This window comes from Onthophagus taurus, chromosome 1 (genome assembly GCF_036711975.1).
Source record: "Onthophagus taurus isolate NC chromosome 1, IU_Otau_3.0, whole genome shotgun sequence".
NCBI classification, from domain to species: domain Eukaryota; kingdom Metazoa; phylum Arthropoda; class Insecta; order Coleoptera; family Scarabaeidae; genus Onthophagus; species Onthophagus taurus.
In genome coordinates, this window is record NC_091966.1 from 19,412,242 (window position 1) to 19,431,040 (window position 18,799).

Below are 18,799 nucleotides of genomic sequence, written 5' to 3' on the forward strand. Positions count from 1 at the left end.
TTATTTGAGACATAAATGTTTATATGACTTTAAAATATTGGAAGTGAACTTTAAATGGAAAAATATCTGATTTACGGCCAGCTCTCCAACATTTTACCGAGTCCATAAACGTCTCAAATTTAACGTCTCTAGGTACGAGACTCGTTGTTGGCTCAAAAACGTTCTGGTTTTTATCTACCGGTTAGATTTTTACACTTCATGCAAAATGTATGACCTGTCACAGTTTCTGGTGGACTTGACCTGACCCAAATTTTGCGAGAGAATATTTTCCACGACGGCAACGAGGAGAGTCCTCGAGCTTGGATTTTAGCGCCCACGGACCGAAATAACTTGGCGTAATTAATTACGTAGGTGTCGTATTTGATGAATACAGCACAGTGAACTCTTTTGGTAAATATAAATAATGAGAATAAAAAGAATAAAAATCAATAGAATAAGTTTGAGCTTAAATAAATCTTAGCAAGCAAACCTTTTGTATTCTTTTCTTTTTAATTGTCTTAAACATTTTGGGAAAATTGATGAATATTTTTTTAATCCGTCTCTGGTCGACTGCATTTAGCCTCTCACAACACCAGAGTGTAGTATCGAGTGACGGCTGGCGTAGTAAAATGAATGCGAGTCGTGTGCCCCAGTATTCACTCGGCTTTATCGAAGGAAGGAAGTGTAGTAAAACCGTGAACGGTACACTCGCAATGTGTGTTTCATATTGAACGAAAAATTTACCGGCAATCGACCCAATCTAAAACATTTCTTTTTTATTCCCATCCAACCAAACCAGCTTTTAAATGATAATTTAAATACTTTCGATTAAATTTCTCGTTCGTAATCTGTTCGTTTCGCTCTTCGCCTCAACCAAGAGGTGAAGAACCAAGCCGCGACGAACAAGTTTTATTGACACCGATTCGTTTCAAACCCAACATCTTCAATTTTCAACCAAACCTACATTCATTACGGTAAGTAATTTAAGTTTAAATTTAAAATTTAATATAAATACCACCGATGGAATATCTTTATTTTAACAAGAGATTTGTTTATATTTGATTATTTATAGAATTTTTTTGCTAGATTTTTTTCGTTTCGGGTTTGCTATTACATATTCCGGTTGGTTTGTGTCAATGTTACATCTTTGTAAACAGACTAGTTCAAAATAAACACTCAATCATAAACTTTTAACCTTTACAGAGACTTGTCTATCTTAATTAAAACTTGATACTGGATATTTATAGCTACCCAATTCAATATATGAGCATTAATAGCAATCGTTTTTATGATCACAATCATAATTATCATACATAATAATATTTATGATACAATTATAATTATTGAGAATAAAAATTAATAACCAAATAACTTTGTATCTATTAATATGCAAAAAATGGTTTACTATTTAAATTAAAAAAAAAAACATAAATTAGTTTTTTTTCTTAGCTGTTTTGTACTTACGTCATTATGTTGGAATAAAATTTGGTTTTAGAACAAAGAAAAAGGAACTAAAATTCTTTGTAACCTTTATAAAATCATTAGTATTCTTACAAATTATTCACCACCATCTTTGTCTTAAACACTTATTGTTACCTGTGTGACGTAAAGATTTTTTAAGATATCCTACAAGCGTTTATCCTACAGTGTTTATGACGCAATATCATTAAGATAACGTTTACCAAATGTCTAACGCGCATATCAATAACGTAAATCAGGTTTAAGTGTGTAATTATAATTATTATATTATGGGGTTATGTCTATTAAATGAATCTTTTCAATATTTAACAGTATCTTAGTTTTAATTGGAGAGTCAATATAATTTAGAATTAAAATTAACTTACTAATGCCTTTTTAAATATACCCACTCCTAAACCTTTTTCAAAGTTAACTTTAACCAATTATCGTTTTGGATTGTGAGTGTTTAAGGTTGAATTAACAATTAACAAATCTTGAAACCAACTTTGCGATTTTATTCACAATTGTTTAACAAAATTAACGGAAAACTACGTTTTGTACTATCTCAATTAGTATCGAATGTATTCTTTTTTAATACGTTAGCTTGCGTTTCGAATGAAATTTTATATCTGATTGTTTTTATTATTAATGGTTTACTTCTAATTAAAGCGCAATAAAATCAAGACAAATCTACCATTTCTACAATCATACCAGAAGTTTTTCCAAATTTGTTCTTGTTCCAAACTTGTCTCTTTAGGTATAATGGGGTCGTTACCCTCAATCAAATAGAAAGACCGTCTTTCAAAAAATCGATAAACTATGTAAAAATAAAAAGATTGGTAACATTTTCAGATCCGAAAATTTTTTAATTTTTGCAATAATCAATATTAAAATTCAAAATCCCCTCTATAAAAGCTTTGGTGACGTTTACGAGGTTTTCGCGTAAGATCAAGAAGAACAAACGTGCATGGTTCGGACCTCTTCTTGTAGCGCATAAGAGTCTCGTGGCATCTCGCTCATGCACCTTTTATTGATTTTTATTTCAACCAACCGCGTGCGAAACGACGGTGACGTCTCCAAAGTTTTTTCAATTTTGCATTTTTTTTTTTTGGAAAAACGAAATCCCAGTTTAAAAAATAAAAAATTATAGAAGTCTTCAATTTTGCTAAACTATCGAGTAAGCCAATAAAAAACATTTGTAACGTCCCCATTGCAGATGGGGCCGATGATGGCTGCCTGATGTATTTAGCCCTCTTGGAGAACCTATATCTCATTGTGTTATTAGAAGAAATGTGACGCACATAAATATATTATTGCTTATGAGTTAGAAATGACGATCAAAAATATGTTTTTTAGTTGTGAGTACGAAACTGAGACGTTACATTTGAAACGTAATGATACGAGATTCAGGGAGCGCCTCGGTCGCAACATCCTCGGCATCACTGTCTATTACCACCAGTAAAAATACATCTTCTTTACTTTACTTACTGTACAACAGCTGTTTGTTGAATAAAATCGTGATGATTTATGTTAGATAATAATAGTATAGCCTTGCTCGCAAGCGACCTCACTTTAAAATCTTTAACATAGCTTTAGGCCGCGGTTACATTGAATAAAAATTCCTACGACTTCGTAAGAGTTCCTACGGAGTCATCAGAAACGAATGCATTGTTGTCTTTAGAGGTGGTTACATTGCTTGTGCCGAAAACTGAAAACCTTGCCAAAATCTTCTACATTCCAGTATTTTGCAATTCCGGTGTTATGGGATTTGTCAACACCTGCCAACATTAGCAAACTACAAATCGTGGAAACTCATCAGCATCTCTCTTATTCTATAAAGCATCATTCTTCATACAACTTCTCATTAGTACCACTAAACGATGTTGTTGTGAGTTGTGACTGTCAACATCTCTAACGCAAATTGTGTCCTTAGCGTATTTTGCAGATACTCCTACTCCATACATCACGTTTTGCTATGTGATCATGATGCTATTGATCATTTTATTTGATTTTATATGATTAGACAAGGTTGATTTAAAAAAAGAATGTCATCTGAATTGGCAGTGGCATCCTGTTCACCTTCGCTATCAATTTCACTTTCTTCTTAAAACCATTGTCGTCAAATAACTTCTGCACCTTTATGAGTTAGCTGAACCAAACTTCTTCCGGCCATGAGTACAAAACGATTGCAGAGAATAGTTACAAATTGTGTGAATGCCGCGTTCTTAACAGTTACATTGAATTACGTCAAGTACCGAGTAGACGAAGAAATAAATAGATTAGGGATTCCCAGAAACACTGCACTTTACAATATTTAGTATAATATCAAAATAACGTAATTGGGGTCATTTATAACCCCAATGATACTACATATGACTTTATCATTATTTAAAAATATTATATACATATTGAACTAAAATTAGAACTAACACTAGAAACATTTCGGGTTTTGTGGTGCGTCTTTTAATAAAAGGTTTGACGTTTCGAATGCCATGTTGCAACCTTCTTCAGAAACTGGTTCGAAGTGACGAAATCGAAAATCGGGTACAATATATAAGTCGGAAAACTGATTAATAATTAATTAACGCTAATTACAACCTAATTATCAACTAATTACGTCGCTTTTGGTGTGAGACGGGAGGAGGTCTTCGTGTTCACCACCATCTTCCATGTTTTGCTAAGCTCCCAGCCATCTTCTCTGTTGACGTTATTTCTATGTCGATAGATTTCTATGGCTTCTCTTGTCAGTCTTTGGTAACATCTGTTGTCCCTAGTCAGTACCTTTGGTTGTTCGAAGTCTATTCGGTGTCCCTCTGCATGGCAATGTTCTGCAACCGCCAACTGCTGGATCTTCTTCAACCTTACATCCCTTGCATCCAGTTTGGCCAACGTAAACCTTCCCTCAACTACACGATAGTCGGTAGACCACCGCTCCTTTTAATGGGGTTAGCTTGTCCTTGGCTATGGGGAATGTGTTTCGAATCTTGCTGACCGTCCCGTATCGCACCACGATGTCGTTTTTCTTGAGGTGCCCGGCAGATAAATCCAAGTGGTTTTGTACTTATCGCGTCCTCTTTCTGCTTTCGCTGCTTGATAGCCTGGTTGATGTCCCTCGAAGTGTATCCGTTCTTCTGTAGCACGCCTCGTAGAAAGTGTTGCTCCTTCTTCAAGTTATCTCCTTCAGATATTCTCGCTGCTCGTTGAAATAAAGTACGGATCACGGACCTCTTCTGTTGGGGATGATGATATGATGATGCCCGCAGATACCTGTTGGTATAGGTCTTCTTCCGATATACACAAAGTTCCATATCTCCATTTGTCGTCCTGGTGATCAACACATCTAGGAAAGGTAGTTTTTTGGCAGTTTCTGTTTCCATGGTAAATGTACATATTCTTGTTTAACACGTTAGCTTGCGATTTGAATGAAATTTTAAGTTTCTGCCGTGCAATGTCGCTCAATCGTGTTGAATAATATAGCAACCTTCAACCAAGCAAATTATTTCTATTTTTGAAACTTCATTATTTCATAGATAATCAACTAAAACATAGCACATGAAGCAATTTGAAATAATCATTTTTTGAATTAATGTTTTGTACAAAAGAAGTATTTGACGATTTTATTTTATAATATCAGATTTTTTCTGACCAATTTCTTAAGTGGTATTATAATACCAATGATACTGTAGGTGACTTTAACATAGATATGCTTAAACCCAATATGCCCGCTGTTGCTGAGTTTAATGGCACACTAGAGATATTTGGACTGTTACCTCTGATTAATGAACCAACTCGAATTACAGCGAAATCTGCCACTTTATATCTAATAAAGACCTAATACTCAATAGTGGCCTGTTGAGTTACGCTCTTTCAGATCACTTGTTGGTTTTTACTGAATTGAATATACCACAGGAGAAAGTGGTTTCCACATTCAAAACATATCGAGATTTCAGTAGATTTAATGAGTTGGTTTTTTATAACGAACTATATTTTACGAACTACATTCCATTGATGATAAAGTTCAATCTTTTTATGAAAATATATTAACGCTTTTGGACCTACATGCACCATTCAAAACTGTAAAAATTACAAATCCTAGTGCTCCTTGGTTATCCTTGGTAATCCGAGATAAATTGTTTCAGACCTTTAAACGCTCGCGAAGTTCCTTACACTGGCAGCAGTATAAGTTAGCGCGTAACATGGTTACTAATATGGTCCATAATAGTAAAGATTATTTGCAAAGGTTTTTGGATACAGGCAGCGTGGCTAGGTCTTGGTCTGTGTTGAGGATAACAAGTTTAGTTAAATCCAAACATAGAGCACTACCTAACCATTTTGCGGATGCTTCTGTCATTAATGACTATTTTATTGACTCAATTCCCAATACGAATAATACAATTATTGGAGACATTTACATGGGCGTAAATGAAAACTTAAGTAGTTCTCTTAAACTGTCAACGGTATAGGAAGGTGACATTTTCAGTGCTCTGCAATCAATAAGATCTAACGCAATTGGATCTGACGAAATATCTATTAAGTTGTTAAGGTACTGTATGCCATTTTTATCGCCTTATATCACTCATATTATTAACTTTTGCGGCTTTTTCCCTTCTGCGTGAAAACTGGCGGTTGTGCTTCCGATACCGAACGTAGCCTAACCGTAATGTCAAAGGTTTTAGAAAATATTGTTAATGTACAATTGCAACAGCACGTCGAAGTAAACAAGATCCTAGCAAACGTTCAATCAGGTTTTAAGCATGGTCATAGCTGTGCTAATGCTTTAGCGTGTGTCATGATTATATATTAAGTGCGACAGATAGCGGTTATATGACTATTCTTGTCTTGTTAGACAACACAAAGGCTTTTGACACGGTAAATCATAAACTTTTGCTAACAATTCTTAAATAGTACAGTTTAGACGCTTCAGCGATTTCTGTCTTTGAAAGTTACATGAGTGGTCGACAACAGTTTGTGCAGTTGCCTAACCATCTATCCACGTTGCGGCAGCAGGGTTCGGTGCTTTCCCCAACTTTGTTTTCAATCTATACAGCGCCATTAAATAACATATTTAAGCACAGCAAAGTACATTTTTAAGCAGTTAATACACAATTACAAGCCGCAAAAACAACAACACTACCTTAACTTACTCAATACAGAGCTAAGACAACTTGTATCAGCTGCCACCCAACATGGCTTGGTATTCAATCACTACAAATCAAAGGTCATGGTATTTGGTTGTGGCGCGGATGTGCAACGGTATAGTGGGGATATCCGGGTTGTACGTGTCGAAAGCACGTGTCTACTATGCTACAAGTAAACTGTGTTACTTAATTATCGTACCCGACGTCATCATAGCAAGTATACAACCAATATTACAGTATTGGTGTTGCAATACGCAAATCGTGTATTGTGCGATTTGTACTGTGATACTGGTTGCATACTTGCAATGATGACGTCGGGTACGATAATTAATTAATACACTGTAGTATACGCTAAGTTAAAATCTCTTTATCCTTCTCGTCATCTTCTTGACGTTAAAACTAAAACCTTTCTTTGCAACATGTTAATTTTATCTAAATTTAACTTTGGAGATGTTGTGTATGGTCCGTGTTTACTTAAGTTCGATGAACAACGGATTCAGAGAGCACAGAACACTTGCCTGCGATTTATTTTTGGCGTTGGAAGGTTTGAAAGGATTTCATATAAATTAGGGGAACTTAAATGACTAAATATGTCTTATAGGAAACATCTTCACAGTTGGGTATTTTGCCATAATATTGTTCGGAGGGAAAAGCCCGAATATTGGTGCCACAACATTCAGTAACGCACTGATATTCACAATTTGAATTTGAGAATCAGGGGGCTCTATCACCGCGTTTTCACCACACTGAACTATTTAAGAGGAGTGTACAATAAGTTTACATCAAATTGTAAAAATGTACGATAATCTACCCCCTGAAACGATCCAACTGGCAGGCATTTCCACTTTTAAAAAGCTTATTTTTGGTAACTTATTTGATCAACAAATGGCTGAGTTAAATTTTTAATTTATGCGACTGATGGCAGCGCTGAAACATTTATCCAGGTTTAAGTTTCAGGTTAAGCTAAGCAGTGCTTAGGCACTGAACTTCGCCTTATCATACCTTACATGCTGTTATTTTTTTATTTTATATTTCTAATGTATTTAGTAAAATTGTTGATTTGTTGCATTAATGGGTATGAAAGTGGTTTACTATTATTATTATAAAAATACATTTTATTTTATTCTTTACTTACTATACAACTGTTATTTGTTGAATAAAACCTTACTCGCCTTCAAATTTTTATGATCATCAAATATATATGATTGCTGTCTTAGTATAGGCACAGAATACATAAAGGAAGCTTGCTTTGGCGGGAACCTTTACGCAGGTTTTGTCGCGCACTTTGGTAGCCATATTGAAAAGGTACAAAAGGTACGAAGGACAGACGATAAACGAAGCCATCCATCTCACTCTAACGAGAAATTTATTTGTTATTGTAATAATTAACTTAAAATTAAGACTAAAGGTGATAGTAAAAGTTAAACGTACAAATTTATACGCGGTTTTATTCTGTGGTATAGGCTTTATGGTTACATTGGATAAGAATTCGTACGAAAATTTAGTTGTACGACTTTGTAAGAGTTCCTACGGATTCATCAGAAACGAATAAATACATTGTTGTCTTTAGAGGTGGTTACATTGCTTGCGCCGAAAAACTTACGCACATCTTCTACATTTCAGTATTTCGCAATTCCGTCGTTATGGGATTTGTCAACACCTGCCAATATTAGCAAACTAATAAATCGTGGAAACTCATCAGCATCCCTTTTATTCTATAAAGCACCATTCTTCGTGCAACTTCTCATTAGTTCACTAAACGACGTTGTTGAGACTGTCAACATCTCTAACGCAAATTATACCGAAATTGTGTCCTTAGCGTATCTTGCAGATAGTCTTACTCCATACATCACGTTTTGCTAAGTGATCATGATGCTATTTGATTTTATGTGATTAAGATATAATTTCGAGGTTGTATTTAAAAAAAGAATGTCATCTGAATTGGCAGTGGCATCCTGTTCACCTTCACTATCAATTTCACTTTTTTCTTCAAACCATTGTCGTCTAATAACTTGTACACGTTTATGAGTTAGCTGAACCAAACTTCTTCCGGCTATGCGTACAGAACGATTGCAGAGAAGAGTTACAAATTGTGTGAATGTACCGTTCTTAACATATACATTGAATTACGTCAAATACCGAGTAGACGAAGAAATAAAAAGATTAGGGATTCCCAGAAACACTGCACTTTACAATATTTAGTGTAATATCAAAATAACGTAATTGGGGTCATTTATAACGCCAATGATACTACATATGACATTATCATTATTTAAAAATATTATATACATACATGTATGTACATATATTGGCGCAAAATCTAGAGAAAATAGTTTTATGTAAAAATAGTTTAAATTACGCTTGGGATCTGCAGTTGTCTGATGGTTTTATAAGGGTTAAAAGCAACGAAGAGAATTTCAAGGACACTATCTCACGAGGAATTGCCAATGTCCCGGCCGATATCTACGAAAAGGTGATACAAAATTGTGTCCAAAGGATCATTCGTTGCAAATATGCTCGCAGTGGTTATATGAACGATACCGAATTTATATGAGTTAAATATTATAGAATTTAATATATTGACTTAAATACATAGTTAAATGAGATGTGAAATAAATTTAATGGAATAATTTAAATACAAAGTTGTTTTATCTTTGTTGAAAACCCCTATATAAGTATGTGGATAATGCGAAAGCTATGAAAAAGAACAAAAATAAAAAACAAATACGAAAGAAAGTGTATACTCTAGAAGAATTAGAAACTGAACCTGTGCAACAATTAATTCTAATTCGGTATCATAAACTTGGTTTAAATAACAAATCCGTGTTTTCTTCATTAATTGTAAAGATCATGAAGCAAACAAATCTGCAAATCGAATTTGTAATATTGATGAAAAACCGTTCCGTTTTTTGTAATCCTAATGTGTTCAAGTTTTGGCTTTAATCGGAAAAAGGTCAAATTGTACATTGACGTAGAGGAGGTATACTAATGTGCCTGAATGCCAGTGTTAAAGAAGATGCTTCAGAAGACTACTTCTGGTATTTCGTTATCATCCGTCCACTTGGATACAGATGGATTTATTTACCACTTTATCGCTTCGTTCCATTAATAGAACGATGCATGTATTTTCGATGCAGCGTGGGGTTCATATTAGATCTATTATACACTACTATACATATTTCGGATGTGATGTTTTTCAATTCCTAGTTTTTACTGTTATCTGTCCTTCCACGGATATTCTACCTCCCTCTCTCTCTCATCTCCTTATCAATTTCCTCTCTTCAGCTGGTAATTGGTCTACCTCTTTTTCTACGACCACGCGGTTTCCACTTTATGATCTGGCTGGGAAGTCGTTTCTCACCCATTCTTTGGATATAGCCAAACCATCTCAGTTGTTACGTTTTTATACGTTTATTATCCATGATTTCCCGGAAATCTGTTCTCGATTCACTTTACCTGGGGCTCTTCGCCAAGAGTCCATCTCTGTAGCTCCAAGATATTTTTCCATTTTTTGTTTCCCTGACCATACCTCGCTTCCATATGAGATATACTTCTTATGATTATGTTGTATGTTCTCTGCTTGTTTAGTTTTGATAATTTTTGATCCCATATTATGTTATTCATTATCCTTACTACCTTATTTTCTAAAGTGTTCCTTTTTTATTCCCAGATATTTTTATGGTGTTCCTTTTTTTGATTTGTTTGCGGTTTCCTAAGAGAAAATCGCTGTTATGTTCTCCTATTCACATGATGTTCGTAGTCTTGCGCAATAATTACTTAGTCATCTGCGAGGCAGAGTGTATAAAGTGTTGTTATTTAATGATATAGCCATTCTCTCACACTTACGCTTCTAGTTTCTTAATGTTTACTCAAGGTAAATTTTAAATAGTGTTGGAAAAAAGGGGCATTCTAGTTTAAGTTAGTTTTTTCCAATGCCACCCACAGTTTATTATGTTATACACTGTCGTACATTTTCTTAGTCTGATTTACGGCCATTTTCTTCTTGATTATTTGTGTTAGGCAGAACAGGATGTTGATCTCCCCGCTCGAAATACTGCCTGTTCTTTGACTTCTATATCTTGTATTCATATTCTGTTCTGGCTTTTAAGACTTTCCCATTTTACTAATGGAACTTACGGTTATTCCACGGTTATTATCACATTCAGTTCTATATCCCTTTTTGTATATTGTTGATATTATCGAAGTGTTTCACTTTTCCGGGATTTTTCTTTCATATATATACATTTTTGAAAAACTGCCATCTGTTTTTGTAAAAAAGACGAGATTTTTATGAAAATTACATTAAAAAACTATAATATAGGTTTATAAGTGAAACCGTATTTTAATAGACGCACGGCATAACCCGGAAGTTTATCGTTTAGTTTTATTTCTAATAAACTAGCCTACGAACTTATATTTTCTAAACATATTCTGCAGGGACCCCAAGTTGAAGAAGAAAGTTTTCTGTTCTAAAAATTCATGACCTCAACAGTAATATTCATTCCCCAGATGGTTAAAGTGCGAAACTCACATTCTCCAATCGTAAGCTTGATAAGGCACATTTTTCACATTTCGAAGTGATTTTTTTTAAAATGTCACTAATAAAAAAACCGTTAAAAATCTGGATTTATTAAGTTTATCGGTTTTTCTTGATTTCTAAAAAAATGTGCTAGAATGAAGAATGTAACTTTTCCAGTTAAATCCAATTTTCATTTGGAACTTCTTGAAATCGTTTTTTTTTATGTGAATATCAAGTGAATCATAACCGAAATAGGTCGTAATTGCATTATTTTGATTGATTCAACGAAATTAAATGAATTTCAATTGAGTTTCAATGATATCAGAAAAATATAATCTCGGCAACGTTACTTTGATAGCTCGTATTAAAAAAGATATGCGAATTTCACGTCTTAATACATAAACTATTTCCGAATTAATTATATCATTTAAATGTTTACTTGTTTTTTTTGTGAATTACATCTTTTTATTTAAATCCACGAAATTTCGAACAATAAAACAACAGAGTTTAATGCACGTGGCAGAAAAATCCTGTCTGTGTATCTTTACGATAATAATAGAGTTACGTTTGTTTAACGATCCCATTCACGCTTTTTGGGTTTAGGCTAAACGCGGGCCAGACCGCGTTCATTTCGAGTTGAACGTTGGTTCCACGCGCATCGTTTAAATAAAATTTAAATTTTTCTAACATAAAAACAAATTTATTTGAATCACATTTATTTGCCGATTTGTGTTTGAAAGAATGCGAAACTTGTTACGAGTGACCATTATTGCCAGTGAAATCGCTACATCGGACGTTAACCGCGATAAGGAAAAATCGAAAGTGGGTAAGCAGTAAGTTTTAACTAGGATAAGAAAATAAATAAATGAAAAAGATTTAAATAGTCAAGTTTTCTTGGTTGTCTTTTTGATGAAGTGAAAGTAGGAGAAATTAATTGGGATGAAATGTAGAATGAGATTTTTAACGTTAATAACGTTCGTTGTAAATTCAGACTTCTAGGATTTTAAAACTTCTTGAAATATGATGTTATTTAAATTGGAGGCAATTTGTAGAGAGAGTCATCATCTTGCTGCTTATATCAAAAGACATCATTAGGGTAAGAAGATTTGCAAGGCAACGTAAGAGGGTAATAGATCGTATTGTTATCCGGAGAAATCTTTCGATTTGCTTGCTACGAAGATTTTGAGAAATATTCGCTGAAAATTACTCAAAAGACTTTTACGTGCCGTTAACTTTGATAATGAGCTTGTTATACTATGGAAGTTTTTTAAATTATATGTTATTCGCGAAATATCGTTTTATTACTTTTTTTTAAAAGAATATATGAATTTTAAATTAAATTGGTTTATTATCATAAAAGGTGATTTTATAAATCCGAATACATCATCACAAAAATAAGATGGAAGATTTTAAATATGTTTTAAGAATCATAAATAAATCGGAATAAATTATAAACGTTTTTATGTACCTAATTAATAAATTTTCCAACTTTGTCGCCCCTTTTAATAAAAAAAATTTATAATAACCAAAATTAAATCATAGCTAAAATTAACTTATCGTTAAAACTATAATTAAAATTTATTGTCCATATGCTATTTTAATTATGTTTGAAAGGAGTTTTTTGCGTGCTTTATAGTTAATAATTGTGCTTTTTAATCACATGTTTTTTACTCGGTAATTATAACTTGTAATAATAAAATGAATGCGAATACCAAACAAAAATGTTATAAATTACTACTCTTGTTATTTACATCAATCTGATTTAATTGTAGCAAAGTTGTTACTATAAATATAAACTCATCTACATACGGTTACAAAAAAATGAATTACTGCTTATATCAATTTATCATGACAATCTTATTACCTATATAACCATTTATGGGTGTGTTGCGTGTCAACGAAATATTTTCTGCTGCAAGTGTAATATCTTACAAGAGATTTTGTTATTTATAGGTACAATGTCATATCAATTTATTTCCACACATATTTTTATATAAAAATTTAATAAAGTGAATATTTTTGTTGTGTAGATGAAAAATTATGATGTCTTAAATATTTCTGAATACAGTAAACTCCAGTTATAACGTATCCTCATGAGATTAAAAAGTGTGTACCTTATATTATGTTATAATAAAATATCAGTTTTAAGTAAGTATGGCTAGTCAAATGAATTAATTCGTGTTCAAAAGTGCATAAGTTTTATTCGAAACTGAACTAAATATTAGTAAACAATGAAAATATACCGGGTGTCCCGATAAGTATCTCGACAATGGTAAGGCTATTAAGTTGTTTGAGAAAAAAAACCTTATCAACAGAGTGGGCAAAAGAAATAAGTGACAACAAAGACAATACAAAGTTTTCCCCATCATCCGACGCTTTAAGCGATTTAGTATGCTTTGGGTCATTGAATTACACCTTAATCCATAAATTATAATATTGAAGCGGAAAAAATTAAGTTTGATATTTTTCAAATTTAACAACTTTTGGTGAGCAGCATAGTTGTCCACTAAAAATAAGGTATTTCTATATTTTCGTCTTAGATCTTCATCTCACCACAAAGATTCTCTTTGAAAAATAGTTACTATCATCCATGAACTCTTATTACCTACATATGTAACCGGCAGCTATTTTCCCATAACAAACAACTTACGTTTCTTAGTGCCACTTAAATTTACACACGCAAAAACTGCTTAGTTTTAATTGTTGACCTCCTACACACATTTCAACCTTAAACTTTAGAGTAAGTTTATAGAAAAGACCTGTTTCGTCTCCATTGAAAATATCATCAACGCTATAGTTCCCCCTTAATTCAGACCAAACATGCTTTAACCAAGTAGGAACGATGTCTTTATTACCTTTAGCTGTTTCTCCAGATATATTACCGGTTATGTCTTGCTTTAAATCTTTCCAACCATCGACAATCTAAAATTTTCTAAACTCTTCAGCTTTCGTCTTTAATGGACCACGTACTGACACATTTGTTGTGTTTCCTATACTACAATACCTAAATACCGTATTTTCTCGAATCTAATCCGCACCCTTGTTACAAATTTTGTATGCTCTAAAATCAAATGCGGATTACAATCGGATGTGGATTACATTGGAAAACCAACTTTTTTTACCATCATTGCATTTTTAAAATCGAGGTGCGGATTAGATTCGAGTGCGGATAAGATTCGAGAAAATACGGTATCTCGGAGTGATACTTGATTCCAAGCTAACGTGGGAGGCTAATGTGCTGAGTTTGGTCAAGAAATTAAATAAGTGTAGTATTGCAATTAGAAATCTAAATAAATATAGCACCTGATACTTTGATTATCACTTATTACGGATACTTCTACCCGCATTCCTACGTCATTCTACTTTGCGATCACTCTGCTCACGCTACTCAGGCTTTTCAAATACACAGGAGATGCTTGAGCATCATGACTAGTTTACACTTTCCTGAATGTTGCAGAGTCAAATTCTCTGGATTGAATATCTTGACTGTTCCGTGAATATTGTATGTATATTTTAGAATGTCTACAATATATTAAAAATAATCAAACCTCATATCGTAAAGTAAGCGATAAACATAATTATAACACCTGAAAGAATAACGATATTGAAACAAATTTTACACGGACTGTGAGAGCTCGAGAGCTGGCGTGAACTACTACACCGCCAAGCTATTCAATGTGACCCTTGATGGAAAGCAGATTAAAATCAAAATAAGGCTCCAACTTGGATTTAAAAGTTTCTATAACATTGATATCTGATAGACAATTTCGATGACTTGCAGGGCTTGCCGATGGCATTGCAATACTTTCTAATCGTACATTTCTTTATTGCAACATTTTATAACTTTATTTGTTTGCTGTAGTCAGCTCCTGTTAACTGTATTGTATTTTTATAATGCTTTCCATTTTAGCCTAGATCTCCGTATAAGTTTTGTATACTTTTTACTGCACTTTTACTTTATATGCTTTTATATTTGCTGTACTTTTACATTATTTGCTATATTATATGATACTTATAGCAGTACCATGTGACGAGTGTAAGAGAAGTTTTTCTTAATAACACAATAAAGAAATCTATCTATCTACAGCAAGGTGCATTGGAATAATCTTTGGCACATTTTAAAAGAAATGGGCGTTCCCGACCATCTGACAGCTATTTAACAACAACCTAGCTGAAATAAAAATACGTACCGAATACTCAGGGTACTTTAGAGCAGGAAAGGGCGTAAGGCAGGGACGCATTCTCTCCCTGGTACTATTCAATATCTATGGATAATGCCGAAATCGCTTCTAAATTGGAAGGGCTTGTATTGGAGGGAAAAAGATCTCAAATCGATACGCAGATGATACTGTCGCAAAGGCTAAAGATGAACAAGAAATGTTCAAAGAAATGTTACAACGAATCCAGCAAGTAAGCCCGTAATAAAGGAACTCTACTGTATTATTTATATACAGGTGTCTCACGTAACTGGTTCCTTAGAACTTTTTCAGGTCTTTCCGTTTGAGTTCTTTTATAAAGCATTTCTCCTCGAATGAAAATGTTTTTGTTAGTTATATCCGTTGACATTATTCTTAACTTGTAAAAGACCATTTGAGGTATTCTTCTAGATTAGCAATACTTTCTATGTTTTTAATTTTTTGTACTTCATTCCTTGGGAGGCATAACATAGAAGCTATCACGCAAGTATGACTATTATGGCCACGTTTTTTATTTAGCCCTAAACAGTCAGATGGAGACACAATTTCATTCGAACTATACATTTTTTCATTGATTCTTGATCGTACTGCATTAACAAAAATACAAAGGTCAATATAATAACAAGGTTAATGAACACACTAAAAAATGTTTTACTAAAAGACCAGAATGAAAAACCTCAAAGATAAATATGCGTTGTTAAAAAACAACAAATTAGATTCCCATTTCTTGTAAAGAAAAATGATCACTTGATGAGTTTAAAGGTCAAAGATGGTTTCGAAAATATATAAAAATATCATCATGTCTGAAAGTGTTTTTCCCAATAACAAGAAATTTTATTATATTAATTTAAATAACTTTCGTGTTTACAACAACATTGTTATTGCTAAACTGTAGATTCTTTTAAAGTTGTGTTAAATTTTATAAACTATTTAATAAACTATTAAAATTATGAATTGCGAAAAAGGTTGATAAGGTTCCTTTGTTTGCAAGCCAAGTTAACCAGCAATGGATCCTGAATTCGTAAGCAGACAACAATATTTAAAGCGAAGGTGTTTTTACCAATCACGGACACGCTAATATATCAACTCCAACAAAGAACTGTATTCCACAAACACATTTAATCTATTTTGTTGTTCATGTACCCTGAGAACAGTTTCGAACATATCAGCTACGATAAATTTTTAAATAAAATTGAGCAAAACAATTACAGTGGATTCTTCTTAATTGAAGAACTGGGTAACTTAGACAGCCGCTCATTTAGAAAAAATCTGATTCAAAACAATCCAAATTAAAATTAATTGTTAACATTGAGTATTGATGCCAGTAATTTTGTGTTAGAGATAGAGTTCGAGGCTTACTGTGTTATTTTAAATTGTAAACAATTAAAGATTTTGTGTGTTTCTGTATATCGTCGCCGTCCAATTTTGCTGACTCTTTTATAAATAAATTGTCTATAGTATCAAATTATCTTATGTACCAACCAATTCTACTAGAATATACTAAAATTCTACTAAAATATTGTTTTATGGATTTTAATATAGATATTAATAGAAACTCATCAAAAATGTTACGAGGTTTATTTAAGTCGTTCCAACTTAATGTTAGTGGGAGAACTACAGTACCGACCCGCACATTGGTTGGCGAAACGACCACCACTTTAAATTACATGATAACAAATTTACCTATCAATTAATGTTCTTCTAATATTTTTGTTGTAAATATTGCTGATCATTTTGATGGTTCGTTACTGTTCGAGTATACTGATAATTTTGTTCCTCAAGCGAATCTTGAGTTGTGCATAGCATTAACTCTCAGAAAACTGAGTAATTCAAGTTTACATAAACTGACACGTTCACTTATATCCTAAGTTGTGCTATACAGGGTGTTTACGGTCTTGTGATTTTATTTTCAAGGGGTGCTTAAACATCTTAAAAGAAGGTTATTAACGTACAAATGTCTTAATAAAAGTTGCATAAGAAAATATTACTGTTAAAAGTTTTTTTGATTTAAATAATTAATATGATTCAATAACCATAAAACCATTGCCCATAGCAATGGGCATAGCTTAACTAACGAAAACAAACATCTTTTCTGTTGTTATTGCACTGTTGGTTTGACATACATTTTCCGAATAATTCCTAATAAGGAAAGTAAAACTGGTTCATCGCATCAAGAGTGAATAATACGTAGCATATTGTTGATTTATGGGGAAGTACGCCAGAATTTTGCTGCTGCTAGCCGATTGTATGCTGAGAGATTTCCTAACAGGCCAATACCTATCCACAAAAATTTACCGCTCCGGTAATTCGTGCGCGAGAAACTAGTATACTACAAACACAGCCAGATCGGGATGGTGGGCCTGGCCAACACGAATTTTAAATCTTGAAGAAGATTCTAGATGTACTCTATCTCGCCAATTAAATGTTTCAAGTCGGATTGTCTGGCGAACGCTGCGCGAGAATCAATTGTATCCTTCCATGTACAAAAAGTACAGGCTTTACAACCTGAAGATCATCCGTTGCATTTACAATTTTGCCAATAGTTTTTACAAAAACACGCTTCCAAACTTTTCTTCACTTGTATTGTCACAATACTGTCATAACAGTCATATCTGGGCTGTCGAAAATCCACATGCTGTTCGTCGTAATCATTTTCAGCACAGATTTTCGATAAACGTTTGGGCCGGACTCAATGAACAACTTATTGGCACCTTTGTATTGCCAAATCGATTGACTGGAAATGATTATGTTTTGTTTTGCAAAATAACTTGACATAACTATTGGAAGAAGCAGCTGTGGAGACAATACGAAGGAAAAACCAAGGCCTAGTAAATTATGCCAATTCATGGATACGTCAAGCAACTCTTGAGATTTGAATTGATGCATATCAAGAGAATTACAAGCCAATGTTTTATACATAATCTGTAATAGAAATCAAAAGTTCTGAAAGTGAGTACTATATGCTGTGGCATCAGTTCCGATACTTCAATTAAAACATGTTTAATAAACAAGTGTCTCATCAAACTCAGGTTTTTGAGGTGCTTTTTCATTCTGAATCCATTTGAAGAATGGCATAAAACAACTGTTACGCACCCAAAGCACTCAAAACTGCAGACGTATCTTGAGAAACATAAATTAATCAATAATTTTTAATCTCATGTGATGCAGCACTAAACAGGATTACTTATAATATCTAGTGCGTTTGTAATAGATGATGAATTCAAAGAATAGCCGTAGACCACGGAGAATCAACTCGTATTAAACGCTTGCATTTCTGATATGTACTACAAAATATAAACAGGAAGTCTACTTGATTGTATTACCGTCGTCTATTAACATATCCATGTTCTTTGAGCTTAATTCAATATTCTTTTTACATGATCAAAAACCATGTAAAACAAGAAAAGATTTCTTAATCATTTTAACTGATTTCAAAGAAAGCAACTTGAATACCTCCAACTAAGAAATAAATGTCGTAGATACCTTCACTAAATTACAACTATTGCTTA

At 33.2% G+C, this 18,799-nt stretch overlaps 1 protein-coding gene across 5 annotated transcripts in view; it reads left to right on the forward strand.

The window, feature by feature from the left end:
- LOC111414277 (uncharacterized) overlaps positions 1-18,799 on the forward strand; it is a 347,116-nt gene that overhangs the window by 284,574 nt on the left and 43,743 nt on the right. Inside the window, exon 1 of one of the 5 annotated variants that reach the window (XM_071198125.1) lies at positions 636-953. The exons of 3 other annotated variants lie outside the window; for them this stretch is intronic. Coding sequence is in view for 1 of the 2 variants with exons in the window: in XM_071198117.1 (XP_071054218.1) it covers positions 11,836-11,920 (85 nt within the window). In the remaining variant the exon portion in view is untranslated. Of the gene's footprint in view, positions 1-635; positions 954-11,787; positions 11,921-18,799 lie in introns of those variants that run through there. One more of the 5 variants, XM_071198117.1, reaches the window with a different exon arrangement.